General features: G+C 51.7%; 5 protein-coding genes across 5 annotated transcripts; 2 read left to right on the top strand and 3 right to left on the bottom strand.

Moving 5' to 3' along the window:
- Positions 1 to 91: 91 nt before the first annotated feature.
- Positions 92 to 3,462, top strand: COCVIDRAFT_39718 (hypothetical protein; the record flags this gene model as incomplete). Its single annotated transcript, XM_014698918.1, has 2 exons — positions 92 to 595; positions 643 to 3,462. The coding sequence occupies 2 exons, from the start codon at positions 92 to 94 to the stop codon at positions 3,460 to 3,462; spliced, it is 3,324 nt and encodes a 1,107-aa protein (XP_014554404.1).
- Positions 3,463 to 4,273: 811 nt separating this feature from the next.
- Positions 4,274 to 7,855, bottom strand: COCVIDRAFT_17885 (hypothetical protein; the record flags this gene model as incomplete). Its single annotated transcript, XM_014698875.1, has 2 exons — positions 4,274 to 7,672; positions 7,721 to 7,855. 2 exons carry the CDS (start codon positions 7,853 to 7,855, stop codon positions 4,274 to 4,276), a joined length of 3,534 nt encoding a protein of 1,177 aa, XP_014554361.1.
- A 398-nt stretch (positions 7,856 to 8,253) lies between these two features.
- COCVIDRAFT_39716 (hypothetical protein) lies at positions 8,254 to 8,593 on the top strand (the record flags this gene model as incomplete). Its single annotated transcript, XM_014698917.1, has 3 exons — positions 8,254 to 8,268; positions 8,333 to 8,442; positions 8,506 to 8,593. The coding sequence occupies 3 exons, from the start codon at positions 8,254 to 8,256 to the stop codon at positions 8,591 to 8,593; spliced, it is 213 nt and encodes a 70-aa protein (XP_014554403.1).
- A 181-nt stretch (positions 8,594 to 8,774) lies between these two features.
- COCVIDRAFT_105139 (hypothetical protein) lies at positions 8,775 to 10,324 on the bottom strand (the record flags this gene model as incomplete). The annotated part of the gene is made up of 2 exons (XM_014698916.1): positions 8,775 to 10,050; positions 10,122 to 10,324. 2 exons carry the CDS (start codon positions 10,322 to 10,324, stop codon positions 8,775 to 8,777), a joined length of 1,479 nt encoding a protein of 492 aa, XP_014554402.1.
- Positions 10,325 to 10,677: 353 nt separating this feature from the next.
- On the bottom strand, positions 10,678 to 14,268 carry COCVIDRAFT_39714 (hypothetical protein; the record flags this gene model as incomplete). The annotated part of the gene is made up of 5 exons (XM_014698915.1): positions 10,678 to 11,682; positions 11,740 to 11,960; positions 12,018 to 12,389; positions 12,439 to 13,715; positions 13,760 to 14,268. 5 exons carry the CDS (start codon positions 14,266 to 14,268, stop codon positions 10,678 to 10,680), a joined length of 3,384 nt encoding a protein of 1,127 aa, XP_014554401.1.
- Between the last annotated feature and the right edge of the window lie 1,637 nt (positions 14,269 to 15,905).

The raw sequence follows: 15,905 nt of genomic DNA, 5'->3' as shown, positions 1-15,905 counted from the left end.
GCCTCTGCTCTGCGCTGCTCTGTTCTGCGCTACACACGCTCGCCCCGGGCGCTTCTGTCCCCAGCCTGCCAAGCTCCCTCCAGAGTAGTAGATGCGACGGCGCTCGTCCGCCGACCCCAGCGCCGACCACGACGACGCCCACCCTCAACCTGCCCCCTCTTCGGATCATGACGATAGCCTCAACTGCCACTCCGCGGCATTGCTACTAAACGCCCCGGACTCGGCCCACCCTGCGACTGCCTACCTGCAGCCCAGCATGGCTCACCAGAAGCCTCCCCTCGCCATGCCTGCCCTGGCCAAGGACATGATGCCGCACAGTGCTGCCGACGGACACACCACCACATGCCGCCAGCGACTGCGCAACCCATGGGCCTTTTCGCCCTACACCCTCGTTACCACGCTCGCCGCCTTTGTGGCCATGTTCCTCATGGCCCAGTCCTTTTTGCTGCGCCAGCAAGACGTCAAGGGCTGCGGCATGTCGTACATGCGCCCGTCCTACACCAGGTTTAGCCAATTCGACACCGAGCACACGCGCTTTGCAACAAAGTACTCTCTGTACCTGTACCGCGAAGCCAGCTTGGACCAGGATTCCAGGGCATGTCGTTTCCTTTTCCAGTGCGAAATTCCACTGACAAGCCTCAGGTTCAAGGCGTGCCCGTCCTCTTCATCCCGGGCAATGCTGGCAGCTACAAGCAAGTCCGTTCCCTCGCCGCAGAGGCTGCCTACCACTACCACAATACCGTCCAACACGACCTAGATGCTGGCAAGGCGGGCAAGCGCCCACTGGATTTCTTCTCCGTCGACTTCAACGAGGACATTACTGCCTTCCATGGCCAAACCTTGCTCGACCAGGCCGAATACCTCAATGATGCCGTCACGTATATTCTATCTCTGTACCACACCCCGGATAAATTTCTGCGCGACCCCAACCTGCCGGACCCTACGTCGGTCATTATCGTCGGACACTCGATGGGTGGTGTCGTAGCCCGCACTATGCTCACCATGCCCAATTACCAGGCAAACTCGATCAATACCATCATTACGCTTGCCGCGCCCCATGCCCGGCCCCCGGTCTCGTTTGACGGGGATATTGTTCGCACCTACAAGGGTGTCAATGATTACTGGCGACGCGCGTACGCCCAGAAATGGGCCATTGACAATCCCCTCTGGCACGTTACGCTCATTTCCATCGCCGGAGGTAGTCTTGACACGATGATTTCGTCCGACTACACCAGCATTTCTTCATTGGTCCCTGAGACGCACGGATTTACAGTCTTTTCAACTTCCATGCCCAATGTCTGGACCGGAATCGATCATTTGGCTATTACTTGGTGTGATCAGCACAGAAAGGTCGTCGTGCGCGCCTTGTACGACGTCATCGATGTTTCACGCGCAACCCAAACCGTACCACGTGCTGAGCGTATGCGCGGTTTCAAAAAATGGTTTCTGACAGGGCTTGAGGATGCAGCCGAAAAGACCTTGCCACAAAAGGAAGCCAAGACGCTTCTCACGCTCGAAGCAAACAGCGCCATCATCTCAGAGGGCGAGCGCCTCGTCCTGCGTAGCCTCGGGAAATCCCAGCGTAGCCCCAATGCGCATCTGATGCCAATCCCTCCTCATGCCCAAGGCAAAAAGTTTACGCTGCTCACAAGCGAGCAGTTGGATGCCCCAGGCAGTCACGGTATGCTCGAGGTACTGTTTTGCAGTGTCTTCACTTCTCAACCTGGACATTCCACCACCCTTTTTTCCATGAACATGGATTTTTCGGGCGATAGTTCAGGCGCCACTCGCCTTGCCTGCAAGAATGCCGCATCGGATGCTATTGCTCTTCCTGCATCGACCCGTCACTCAGTGCACCCATTTGAAACAAATCAACGTCCATTTTCCTATCTTCAATACGACATGGAGCATTTGAGCGAACACCAGTTTGTGGCTGTGGTCGACAAAGCTCATGAACCTCATGCTGGATGGGTAGTAGCTGAATTCAGTTCTGCTTTTGATTCCCAAATCGACGTCGACACGGGCCTGCAGCGCCTGCTAACAACTGGCCTTTCATTTCGACTGCCATCCCACCGTTCGTTAGTGACAACCATCAAAGTTCCAGCCTTGAACTCTGCTCTTTTGGCGTACAATATCCATATTGGAAAACAAGCGTGCGACGCTGGAGAGCTCTTTGCTCCGTTACTTCGCCAGTACGTTACTGATGTGCATGAAAGTCGATTCTCGGTCAACGTCAGGGACACTGGCATCAGCCTGCATGGGATAGCGCCGTACATGCCCCCTGCACTGCATGCCAAGCAACCCCAGAACGGCCTGTCATTGCAGATCTGGTCCGACCCTACGTGCGACAGCAGTATTGAAATCAATCTTAGCGTTGATATTTTGGGCAGCCTGGGTAAGCTGTGGATGCGTTACCGCATCGTCTTCGCTGCTTTCCCGATCCTAATCGTAACCCTGGTTCTACGACAACAATTCCGCACCTATGACAACATTGGAGTCTTCATGAGCTTCACTCAAGGACTCAATGAGTGCTTGAAGAGTTCGCTTCCACTCGCTCTTTCCGCGCTCACATTCCTGTCGATCGCTCTGGCCACGGCCCAACATCAATCCAAGAAATGGATGCTCGGTAGCAACCCTAGTACAATGGCTCTCTTCGATGATGCCAATAATGAACTGTTGCTCGGTTCGGACGATACTTTTTTCTGGTTTCTCGTTCCGCTGTTTGGCCTAATGTGTATTGGCATCTGCGTCGCCATCAACTACATTGCAATGATACTCGAGTTGATCTTTGCGTCGCTTTACTCGGTCTTCCTGCCAGCCAAATTGAGGAAAGACGAGGGTGGGAGATCACCATCGGCTTTTGCCGTAACATCGAACCGACGCCGCGTTATTACTACGTGTATCTTGTTGTCGCTCGTCTCGACAGTGATCCCCTATCACTTTGCCTACGTCGTACTCTGTCTCGTACAGCTTGCAACCACTGTTCGCGCCTTTCGATTAGCAAGGGATTCCGGTATCGACTCCAACTACAACTTTTACAACTATGCGCACTCGATATTCATCCTCATGCTCTGGATCCTGCCAATCAACCTTCCGGTCCTGGTAGTCTGGATACGGAATCTCGCTGTTCATTGGCTTACGCCTTTTTCGTCGCATCACAACATCCTGTCCATCATGCCGTTCATCTTACTGGTGGAGACACTAAGCACCGGACGAATGGTCCCCCGGGCTGGGTTTCGAGTCTCCTTTTTCACCAACATACTGCTCTTTTCGATTGGCGCCTACGCAGCGGTGTATGGCGTGACGTATGCGTATGTGCTGCACCATCTCGCCAATATACTCTGCGCATGGCTCGTCGCCATACATTTTGACCCATCGACCTGGCCACCTAAGCGAGCAGTAAGTAGCGCCGTCGCCATTGAAGATAGGAATTCAGACGGCAAGACGAAGAAACGACCATGAATAGCTAGTAGCGGATAGAAACGCAAAAGTTGTTTTTTTTTCTCGATTTTTTTCATCTTTTTCTTCCAAACCAAGAACCCTGCGCTAGTCGCATGTGTGCTTGTCCCTTTCTTTTGTTGCTTTCTCGATATTAAATACCCCCCATATATCATCATCATTTTTCTCTTTCTTTCTTTCTCTAATCGAAACTAAAAGCTTTTCTCCATCTTTCATTCAATTGCATAGGTTCTTGGGTTCATAAGCGAATTGGGCGTTTTCCCCCTCTCTTTTAGGGGTGACTGGAAATCATTGGGAGGGAAGGAAGGGAGCATATTTATGCATTTTATATATCATGTCTGGTTGGATTGGGCCAGGGCTCGTCCAGGGCTGGTTACCACCTTCTTCTTCTTCTTCTTTCTTGTTGTTTCTCGCATCTGGGCGGCGTGATGGAATGCATAATAGACAGACGCAAAAGGGTCTTTTGTTTTGTTTGGCTGTTTGTACTTGGAACCGGGTGAAGTCAGGGGATAGTGTGACATTGGTTGGTTTGTAGTTTGGTGGTGAAGAAATAGAAGCAGATGGGCCTGGTTTGAGATGATGATGACGACGTCGTCGTGTGTGAGTGTGTATATATTGTGTAATGGGCGGTTGAAGGAAGAGGCGAAGAAGAATACAGAGGATATTTCCCCTCATGCTCTCACTTGCTTGCTGATATGATATGCTGCACATCGATTCTACAAGCAAACAGATACAAAACGGTCAATACTAGTATATAATAATTTTTTGTCAAATGCAAGTAATATGGAAACGCCCCATTTTAACAACACTTTCCTTACTTCCTCCTCTTCCCACCCCCACCACCATCACTCTGCCTCGCTCTCTTCTTACCCTCCCTAGCCCAATACTCGTTCTTCTCCCTCTTCTCCCGCTCAGCCCTCTTCTCCGCATTCTCCTCGACCTTCTTCCTATACCCATCTTTGCGCTCATCCTGCTTCTTTCTCCTCCGCTCAACCTTGTCATTGCGAATCGCCACCACCTGACTGAGCAAGCGGCGGGCCTTCTTTTCCTCGCCACCCAGCACCACGGCGCGTTTTTGCATGTACGTGGCACTCTTCTGGGGTTTGGTGACTGCGGCTTGGGATTTGAAGGGGAGGTCTGCGGCGAGTTTGCGAGGCACACGCAACGGGTTGAAGACGCGGGTTTGGCGTTCCACGGGGCGGTAGGCACTGTTTTGTTCAGAGGGGGTGGGCAGGCCGGCTTCGTGGCGGACGGCGCCCGTGAGACGCATGCCGGTCCATGAAGTGGATTCGCCAGGGTGGTCAGTGGGGGAGGCGGGGTGGAGGAGGTTGGTGACGGTGTTGTAGAAGCGGTGGGGTTTGATTGGGTACCAGGCGCGGAGGAAGACGATGTCGCTCATAAGGATTTTGTCCTCGAAGGTGGCACGGAAGTTGCCTTCTGGTTTGCTGAGGGCGCGCTTGATTTGACCTCGTACACCGGAGACGGTGCGGATGCTTGCGCCTTCGAACTTTGCGATTTCGAGGGCCGACTTGAACATGTCTTTGATGAAGGCCGTGTTTTTGAAGATCTTGTAGGGATGGCCGGTGAGCTTGAGCTTCTTGACGATTTCGGTGCTTTCGTCGACGTTGAGTACTACGCCGGTAGCTGCGATGCGGAATCCAGGTGTCTTGTTAGATAAGCTCTGGATGCAGACGAAACCCGTGTTTGGAGCAACAAGCGGCCCGTAAAAGGTACCGAAGCAGTGCATATGCTCTGGTGTGTACTTGAGCATACGGTTTCGTGTTCGTGAATCCGAGATGCTGTAGATGGGCGTGGTCTGGAATCGGCGCCATCCCAGGGAGAAGATGAGGGGATCGTTTGTCTTGAGAATCTTCTTGTGCCATCGGTGTCGCTTGATGCGTATTTGCACATATCCAAAACGCTCCTCTGTAGGTGTGAGACCGCCAATTAGGACAGGGAAGCGGGGATTGAAGTATTGCGAGAACTCGCAAGGCACGTTTTCGAGCACGATACGCGCATATGTGCCTGCTCGGTGACCCTCAACGCGGACGCGTGAGTCCTCATCGAGCTGGTCGAACTCGGCGCGGTTGATGTCAAGCTGCTTTTGAATCATGGCCTTTTGAGCATCGTACCAGTCATCCTCGCCAAACTCTTCTTCTTCGCCACCTTCTTTTCGACCGTCTGACTTGTCGTTCATGAAGCCCTCTCGGTCCTCCTCCTCGAACCGAAGTTTCAGTTCTTCTTTCCGTCGTGCATTCTTCTCGCGCTCTGCTTCGATGGAGTTGGCTTCGGCTTCAGCTTCAGTCTTCTCAGTCTCGCCTCCGTGCTTCTCGCCAGTCTCCAAGTCTTCAAATTCTCCATCGCCCTCATCATCTTCATCAAAGCCTTCAAAGTCATCACCCTCCTCTCCATCATCGCCTCCCTTACCATTCATGTGACCAGTAGCAAAGCGACTCATCAAAGCCTCGACGTTTTCCTCGTCTTCCCATCTTTCCTCCAGCTCTTCATAGTTGAACTTGGGAATATATCGGTCTTCGGCGTTGGCAGCATCGTCCGTTTTTCGCTTATTGAAGAAGCCATCCTCCTCGTCTTCATCCTCATCTTCAATATCCTCCTCTTTCTCATCACCTCTCCACTTTTGAATAACTTGCTGTGGCGCGAGATCCATGTTGTACATCATTTTTGCAAGGTCAGTGACACGGTAGGGCCGCCTCTGCCCATGTATTCTGGCGGCATTCTCCCGTAGATTGGCTTTCCAGCGTGCACCATCTTCAGCATCCTCATCGTCTGACTCTTCTGAACCAAAGTCGCCGTCTTCAAGCCCATCAAGATCGTTCTCGTCTCCAGATATTGAACCAAGATCCGAGTCACTGTCCGCAAATGCCACGTCTTCGTTTGTATCGCCATTGGCTTCTTTCTCCTTGCGTCCAAGCTTGAGATCATTACGAGGCGGCCGGGTTTCGAGGAATCCAGTGTCATCCTCGTCGTCATCTGCGTCGCTGTGATCTTGCTGCAACTCTTCGTCGTCACTGTCGATGTCCTCAAGATCTGCATCATCAACGTCCTCCGCATCCGCTGCTCTAGCTGTCCGTTGTGACTTTCGACCAGTATCTGCAACGTCGTCGTCATTGTCGAGATTCTTGTTGTCGACTACGTCGCCATCCCTGAAGAGCCTAAAGTTCCCATTATCTTCACCTAACAGTTTTTTTCCACCCTGGAGACCAATCATCATCTGCTCCCCAAGTCCCTTTTCAGAGTAGTCTGCCTCGGGGTCGAATGTCGCAGTCTTGACATCAATGTAAACGGCATCCTTGTCGACAAGCACACCGCCAACGTCAGACATTGGCGCATACAAAATCTTTTGCTTCTCGCCCAGTCTTGCGCGCTTCTTCTTGCCCGAAACCTTTTCAGCCTGTTTTTCTGCAAACGGTGTGGGACAAGGGTCTGGTAGCGCCTCGGTCGAGCTCACGGTAAGATCGCCCACACCTGGTATGTGTACTCTTGAGCGTCCAGCTGGGAAGTTTGTTCCGCGCAGGTAACCGTACAGCGCCACGGTGCGATCGCATTTTGGGTTTTGCTCAATATCCGTCGGGGGCGTGATATCCAGGAACCTATCTGCAAGACAGTAGGGATGCGAGTTTCTCCAAATCAGCGGTCGAGGATTCTTCATCACGCTCAAAAACCTCGACAGGTTCATGATTTCGCGATCGGGGTATCGCCCATTGACGACACCACTAAGGTAGAAGAGCTTGGCGCCCTGGTACAGCTCGCTCCAAAACCTGTGCTTGAGCCGCTTTTTTTGTAGCTTAAGTGTCTCTTGCTTTCGGAATAGATCCAAATGGGTCAAGATACCAAAAACATTTCCGGGCATACCGCTGGCGCTCAACACATTGAGAAACTCCATTGTCTCCATCTCAAAACCGTAGTTGCCATCAATCATCAGTAGGCATATGTCGACGACCTTTGCGATGTCGATCATGCTGGCGAGGGAGTCGGCGGGACATTCTATGAAGGTGAGGCGTCGGCGCTTCGATGTGACGACTGTGAGGGGGCCTTTGGGCGTAGACAGTGTTTGTTTGGTATATCGTCTGATCAAACTCTTTATCAGAGTTGTTTTTCCAACGCCTGGAGGACCAACGACGGCGACGACGATTGGGGGTGCCTCTTCGGGGAGACGGTCAACAAGCGGTACATGGAGGCGCTTTTCTTTGACCTGCGACTATTAGTTTGAATTGCACAGGATGTGTGTGAGCATGCGTACTTCTGAAGATCGCGCAGCCTGCTTCTTCAGTCTGCCGGGCGCAGCAAATGCAAATGCCTTGGGATTTCTGTCTCCCGTATGCGGCTTCTTTTCTTTCTTGGGCCGATGAGGCCGATTACTCTGCTGGTCCGCCATGGCAATCGCAGTACTAGGTGCGTGCAATGAAAAAGAGTGGCGATGTGGGCAAGAGGCGCATTGGTTGCGCGCAGCCTTTGGAAGTTTGAGAGCGGCAAGCAACTTTCGCGATCCCAACTTTTTCGGCGCCAAGACAGACGCTAAGCGGCGGCTGCAGGGATGCGCTTATCGATAAGGCGCGAGGTGGGATGTGTGGATGCATGGAGGGGCCCGGCCAGCGCACGTCATCACCCCAGCGCCTGCGTCCAAGGCTGTAGGACTGGCTTGCTGCGTATAAAGCCGCTGATACGCCTCTGCTCTGCCTATCTTGTCTCCTCTCACCACTACTCAACACTGCAAACACATATACACATACACTTCACTTACTCCTCGTCACAAGCAAACAAAACACGTTCAAAATGGCCCAGTTCAACGCAAGTAACCCCCACCACATGTTGTTGGGGGGAAAGGGTGACATGCTAACACTCCCTTGTAAAGATCACCCTCAAGAAGGACGCTCCCAAGGAGGAGCTTGAAGCCGCAAAGAAGAAGGTCACCGACCAGGGCGGCAAGATCATCAACGAGTTTACTCTCATCAAGGGTTTCACGTACGTCCATACTGGTCCCTCGGTGTTATACGAGCGAGACAAATAAGCTGACTATCCGGACAGCGCCGAGATCCCAGACGACGTCGTGTCGACTCTCGAGTCCAACGAGCATGTTACTGTAGAAAAGGACGCCGAGGTCCGTACGCAATAGAGCGTGTCGTACACGGGGCGCCGCTGATAACCATGGCAAAGATACAAATGTAATGCGAACAACCAAGCGATACCTCATGGCATGCTGCATGACCGTCATGACTGCACAGAGTACATAGTAATAATGACCGCCATCTACGACAAGTCAGTAGTCTGTCAAGCACGTTATGCGCATGTGTACTTTATCGCTGCCTCTTCTCAGCCTCCGCCTTTGCCTCTTGCACACTGTCTACGCGGCCCACGCCCCTCAGGCTGAGATATACGTCTGTGCCCCACCCCCACAGACTCTGCACTGCAATACCCCCTCCAAAGTATTCTGCATAGGCTCTGCCCAGTGGCAGCCCATATCCCAGTCCTGCCAGGCTGTTTGCCCCATCCCCGCCAGCCCCCGAGAAGGCATTCAGAGCATCCATGCCATTTGCCGAAGATACTGAACCTCCCGACAGCGTAGACGAAGCTTGCGCGTCGTTGAACGTGGTGAAGCTGTAGTCCCAGATATGTTGGAGGTTTTCAGGCGAGATACCCCCGCCGCGGTCGCGAATGCGTATCGTCACGCCCGGCGTGCTGTGTTTGAGAGGAAGGATATCGGCAGCCGTCGGAGGCGGGGATGGCGACGGGTTGTCGCTCAAGCGATGCGATGCCTTGTCTACATTTCCTTGGCTGTCATTGTCAATCTTATGATCACGTATGCTTTCCCCCTCTCCGCTATCCTTAACTCTGTCCTCTGGCAGCAGTTCGGGTAGTGGGGCAATGGTGACTTCGATGGGCTCACGCTCCATGCCGCTCTCGACAGTCGCACGGAAGGCATTCTTGAGTAGTTCAGTGATGATGTACTCGAGGTGGACAGGCACGTGGGCAAATTCATATCCGGGCTCGCCATTGACAACCACTGTTGGCCGCACACCGTACTTGAGCTCACAAATCTCACCCACCACATTAGCGCAATGATGGACAATGCGTGCGGGTTTCAGCTTAGTATCGATGACGCCAATGAATCCTGGATTGTCTTCGACATCGTGCATTACTTCGCAGTGGGGCTGGCTGGAGAAGTGCAGTGACAAATGCTGCTCTGCAATCAGTCGCGTGCCTATCCTGGCCCGCAGATGCTCGTCGAGAAAGCGCGTGACATTGTTTGGGCTGATGTACTTTCTCGCCTCCAAAAAGCCTCTTGCCAGTATGCTGATGGTGTTTGCGTGTGTTTGCACCAGATCGGCCATGACCTCTGTAAATTTGATTTCCTCGTCTAACGTCTTGATTTCCTGCTCGGCCCATGGCAGCAATGTCGACAGGCTGTGCATGTAGTTGGAGTGGATCTTGGACACATGGGGGTTCGACACGACGATGAACGGGAGGTTGCGCAGCGACTGAATGCGATGGGCCAGGCGGGCGGGCAGGATGGAGAGGGTGAAGTTGGCTGACTGGAGGAGTTGCTGGGTTGTGAGCGGTGGTCGTCCATGTCTGTTGCGTGCGCCATGTCAGCTTCTTGGGCCAGCCTTTGTTGCGCAGTCCCACCCAAATCAGTATCTTACTTTACAAGATCAGCCAGAGTTATTGGGTAGAGAGGCAGGCTCGCCAGATGCGAAATGTCCCTGTCGGTGACGGTCCTGGTGTGCAGCTTCTGGTGTCGACTCCCGCGTGCCGACAGCGCGTTATTCGCCCTCCTTGCCGTGCGTGGGCAGCAGAGCCGTATGACTTGGGACTGAATAATAAGGGGCCGTTGAACCTGCGCCATGGCTACAAAACGGCAATATTCGCACGCAGGGTGCCGTCGCAAACGAGGCAACCCAATGGACTTGTGGGCGACGCTCAGCCAAGCTCATGCGGGACGAGTGGGCCATGCGGGCGGGACATGCGGGTCCATGCAGGGTTCCGTCACCTGGTTCAACATCCCATGTCGTTTATCTTTATCAAGTTACATTGCCGTATGATACGTGGTAGTGTATGTACGTACGAATATATACATATGTACCATCTAGAAATATACTTTCATTTCATACATATACATTCGACTGAAAGCACAGTCGCTATCTAAACTCCTTGGGTATATTTGCTGTCTATCCTCCCTTCCCTTACGTACACCCATTCTCAAGCCCCAAATCCCATAAAACTGTCCCTCACAGGGACATTTCCATCAATCGGCCGACTATACCGACTGCTCACAGAATTGGCCGCCCTCGCCTTTGAATAGAGCCGCTCAGACTCTGGCATGGGAGGCGGCCACAAGTCCTTGGTCGACACATTGGACATCTTCGGTCCCGTCGCCATGATTCGTGGACTCGGCGAGAGCTGCGGGTCAAATATGCCAGACGAAGGCCGTCGCTCACCGTATGCAGCTAGGCTGTTGTAATAATCACCATTGGTAATGGCTTGTTGTTGTTGTTGCATATACCCTCCCGTCTTGGGGTTATAAATGCCACGCTCTTGATAGTTATCCCGTTCTTCGGGAGAGAGAAAGTGCCCAACGGCGTCCCTGTCCTTAACTTGTACACCTCCTTGCTCGCCAATGCTGCCTTCTTTGCGGAAATTGAACGGCTCCCCAATGCCACTGTCTTCGGAGCCCTTGAGATCTTCCGTTCTTCCCGAGAAATTCGATCGCCTTCTTACGGCTTGGTTGAAAGCCGCAGGAGCGTCCTTTTTGTCAAATCCAAATGTCGCCATCGTGTCGTGTCTCCCTGGGTTGAAAATAGAAGACTCAGTTCTGGGTGAGTTTCCCGCGCTAACGTTCTTGGCAATATGTTGTTCTACCCATCCTCTGATACCTACCAATGCCGTAGCGCTCACTTGTACCACGAGCAGGATGCTAACGATCCCCGCAGAAGAGTCGGAAGAGAAGAATGCATCTACAATGCATAGCGAGATGGTACGAAGTGTCGTGAACCCCTGGAGAAAAGCAAACTGGCCCAGGATCAAAATGAGCTCTATGCTGAAACCGCTCAAGAAATAAATACGCTGTGGTGATTTGAGAAGTTCGATAGGGCCTTTGAGACCTACAAACGCCGAGGGTGAGGGATGTGGCATCGTACTACGTAGGCGGGCGACTCCAAGACCGAAGGTAGGCAAGATGATGATAAGACAGACCAAGCCGAGTATCTGATTGAATAATTGAGTCAATGGCTTATTATGAGATCTGTAATGAGGGGCACTTACACCGTGCGTGTCCCTGAAATGGCCGGAATTGCCCATACCGACAATGCCTAAAATGATGCCAATAGTACCAAAAACAGCAAACATGGTGAGAAAACCCATACGCCATTTCCGGTTCTTCATCTCGCCAACTGGGTAGCCTATGAGAACCGAGAAGCGCCATACTACACCCAAGATGAGATACAGTGGTAGAAAAAGGAGAAAGCTGAGGCTTGTAAAAATTACTAGAGTCAAATATCAGCCGCTATCCTTCTCCGTGGCACCGTCTTTTGAAGGCTTACCGTGCAGCCAAGTGAGTGTAATAAATAAACTCGTTGATTGTCCATTGATCCTAAGGCTTTTCTCTTGCGCGTTGATTTCAAAGTTGTTGCCTCCGGATGTGACCACGACTGGTCCTTGAGGCAAAAGTCGCAAGACCATGGGATCAAGTGGAACTCCTACTTGGCCCATGGCTGTTTCAATCATGTCAACCTCTGATTTTGACGTGGACATGAAACCCATAGCTGCCGAGATGATGCCGCCAACGCCCTGGCAAGTTAGAGAATCGACGATTTTCTGCGCACCTCTCTGCGCCGTATCTGAATCGATCGCCAAGGGTATTTGAGCACCATCGGGTGATTGAGCTTGGCGAGTGGAGAGGGGATTGATTTTGTCTGGATCCTGTTAGTGAGCGGTGCAATATCTCTGAGCGTACAGACCCACCTACGCTGGCCCCCTCATCCTCATCGACAATGCTACGTTTTTCACTCATAGGAGCATTTTCTGATGCCTGTGACCCTCCTGTAAGATTTCGTGCAACATCCGCAATGAGTATAGTTGCTTTGCCGGATAAACCCCGCGCGAAGCCAACAGCAGCACCGTTGATGGAGTCGTCGAATTGTGTCGGACCCAACGCTGGCACCTTCCCAAATGCATCGACCGGAAAATCACCGGTAATGAGATTTTTGAGCCCTCCACATGAGGACATGGCAGTCATGACGCCCTCGATTGCGCCCCTACCTAAGCCTTCCGCTGCCTTGGCCGCATTGAAGCCTTTAAATGCCTGTGGTGGACTGTCTGTAATCAATTTCTTAGCCTTTTGTATGGCGGAACTGTTCTCGAGAAAGTTTGAGAAGAAATTCCGTGTGAACGATTCAGCCGCCAAAGCCGTTTGCACCTCTTCGCTGCTGATATCTCCGGTAATGGTCGAAGTGCTGTTGGTAGTCTTGATGTCCAACCCGACGGCGATTCCCGTGCCAATACCGGCTCCAGCTCCCGCCGCTATAGATCCAAGCATTTTCGGAACATCGATTGAACTAAACAAAGCTGCTCTCATGGCAGCATTGACTTCTGAAAAGTCGCTTTCTTCAAAAAACGACTGACTGAGACCCTTGGCGAATAGTCTCACAGCCTTGGGGAACTTTGGAGAATCCAATGAATCGTCTTGAAATTGCCGTTTGTGTTGTTTTCTGCTGTCACCATTGTTTCCATTGTTCTTATTTTTGTTGTTGTTGTTGTTGTTGTTATTCTTATGCAGGCCGAATCCGTTTCTCATGCCTTTTCCTAAACCAATCCCAGCTGCGGCTGCAAATCGGGGAAGACGCTGTATCAGTTCCGAAGCAGTGGAGCTGTTAGTCCAGCTGGTTATCGAGGCTTTGAGATCTCTTTTGCCAACTAGTGGCATTGCAACTCCCAAGCCAAGGTTACCTGCTATCCCTACGATACTTGAATCTTGTGATGGTTGAAACCGCTCTTTTGTCAGACCCAAGCCTACTGCAGTTGCGTTGCCGACTCCAGATGCAAGAGCATATGCTGCCAGACCGACTGGAACGTTTCCTTTGTCGACTGCAGGCAATAGTTGCCTCGATAGCCCATTTCCCAACTGCTGAGCCGCGAGGTTTATTCCAGTCGCGGACAAATTGTACGCAGTCACGATACTGTTGGCTATGGCACTAGCTTCCTCCGCGTCAGTCAAGTTGAGCCCAGTGGCTGTTCCCATACTGTGACGAGTTAGTTTGGCCTGTTTATATGCTAGCATACTTACCCAAGACCAATGCCCAAGAAGAGAGCAGGTGTACCAAGTGAATCAGTGAGTGAGTCTCCCAGACAGCCAAGGATATTTGTTAGTCCACATGACGAATTCCCTCCCAAACCTAAACCACCCAATAAGTCGTCCAAGGATGCGCCAAAATTTGCCAAAGGATCTTGCCGTTTACGTCTGTGTTGTTGCTTCTTGCGAATACGGCCAACCCCATTTGTCAGGTTCGTGCCGAAGCTCCTCAGTTCTTCCCATCCAAACCTTCCTCCCAAGTCCGCGGAAGAATGTGCGACTATCGCCGTGAGTGATAGTAGTGCGTCATGAAATTGTGGATCTTGATTCAGTGAATTGAGGGTTCTCGTGGAAAAGATAGCCGCGAGGCTGTGTGGGTAATCGCCGGTAGTGTCTGGACTCTGCCCGCTGATCCAGAAGCCAACCGAAGAGTATGATAGGAAGAAAATCGCCGAAAATGCTAGTAGGCACCAGGTAAGCTTGCCAGCAATAGAAGAAAACATTATTAAAACAGTCTAACGGGGTATCTCAACAACATCTGCAAAAAGGGAAGAAAGCTTGACGATGTTGCTGCAGGTAAGTTGCCACATCACTTATGGCATCAAGGAAGACATGCAGTGTTGCCAGTTGGTAGCCAGGCCCTAGTATATGCCGGCACCAGTGAACATGGTGATGCTGTCAAGGATAGTAATGCCGAAACATTCTAGGCATGAAACTAGAAACGCCCCGGCTCCATGTCCAGCGCGTAGCGTGGTGAGGGCACCCATGGTCCACCTACAACGCTGGGTATATGTGGAATTTGCTTTGTCAATCAAAATCCGCCGGAAAGAGCTCCATGACCTGACCAATTTTGGTTAGGAAACCATGCATTCTGCTAATCTACCTGGGGATGGGAGTCGGCACAAGTCTACCGAGAAAACAGAACAGATCACATCGCCGAGCCTGCGCATTGCGATGAAGCGTTTCTGTCGATGGCCCTGACACTCGGACGTGGAACTTTTAACTGGCTTCCGGGGTTGCCCTAGTGGATGTGAAGATCCCGTGGTGGAGCCGTCCGCTAATGCGACGATCTTGAAACGTACGCTACCCAGTCAATGACATGCACAACCCTTGCATGACTGATTCTATTGCAACACGTGCTCCAGTAAAGCTCCGTACCTGTGGACGAATCCAGAAAGAAATATCAGCAAAAGCCCTAATCAGGCTAGTGGTCTTTGCATATATCCAGCGCTAACAAAACGTTGATCCTTTTGGTTGCGATGGCTCGTACTGATGTGCCTACCTCGTCGCGCCATTTTGTTCCAGATACACACATATGCTGCTTTGTCTGAGCTAGCCTTGGGAGCGAAGACGTTTCAGCACGCCGGCGGGTTAGACCCAGGCAGATTTGCGGGGATCCTGATTTACGAAGCGTCAATGAGACACTGGAGCTGTGTTGTACAGTTGGCAGATTTCAAATTGGAAGATAGCACGAGACGTCAGGGAAGGATTGCAACGTCGCAAAGACATTTTTCATTGGCTGCTGGAGAAGTATGGATCTTACCTTATGACAGGTTGAGCTGAAGCGGAATGACATGCGGATGGCAGTAAGCGCAATCGTCAAGACGATTCTGGAAAATGCGTTGTGAATATCAGTTCCTGATTAATGTGTTGTGAATATCAATTCTTGATATTTGCATTATGTATTTCGAGTCAAAACTCGTTTCTCCCCAAGTTGGTCCAAGGCCAGAAACGCCCGCCGTTGCGCGAAGCCTCAAAGGTCTATTTATCCTGTATGTTGGACATCTTTTGCCCCCATGTTGGCTGTCGACTTGCATATCCCTTGTTCGATGGCAGCCTGCTAAGTTTGGCGCTGGGATCTGTTCATCGTGATAAGTAGATAACTGAGGAAGCCGCCACGATAATGACAAATTGCAACCAATTCGAAAACTACTCCTCTGCTTGGCTGTATGCTAACGGTTGGTTCAAGCTGACACTATAAGCTGATAGCTCTCGTGTTACAGAAACGAACAACTCGCTGGCAAAACGGTAGAAAGGCCTGCTGTACAAACTGACTTCCCTTGCAATGCGCAGAGAGGGGAAGATATTGGCTTGTATAGGGTAATTTTTTCCGCCGACCAAAAGAAGGTATTCTCAATGC

Source organism: Bipolaris victoriae (genome assembly GCF_000527765.1).
Source record: "Bipolaris victoriae FI3 unplaced genomic scaffold scaffold_70, whole genome shotgun sequence".
In the NCBI taxonomy this organism is placed as follows: domain Eukaryota; kingdom Fungi; phylum Ascomycota; class Dothideomycetes; order Pleosporales; family Pleosporaceae; genus Bipolaris; species Bipolaris victoriae.
Note: the sequence above shows the minus strand (reverse complement) of the source record. Positions and strands in the feature narration are given on the sequence as shown.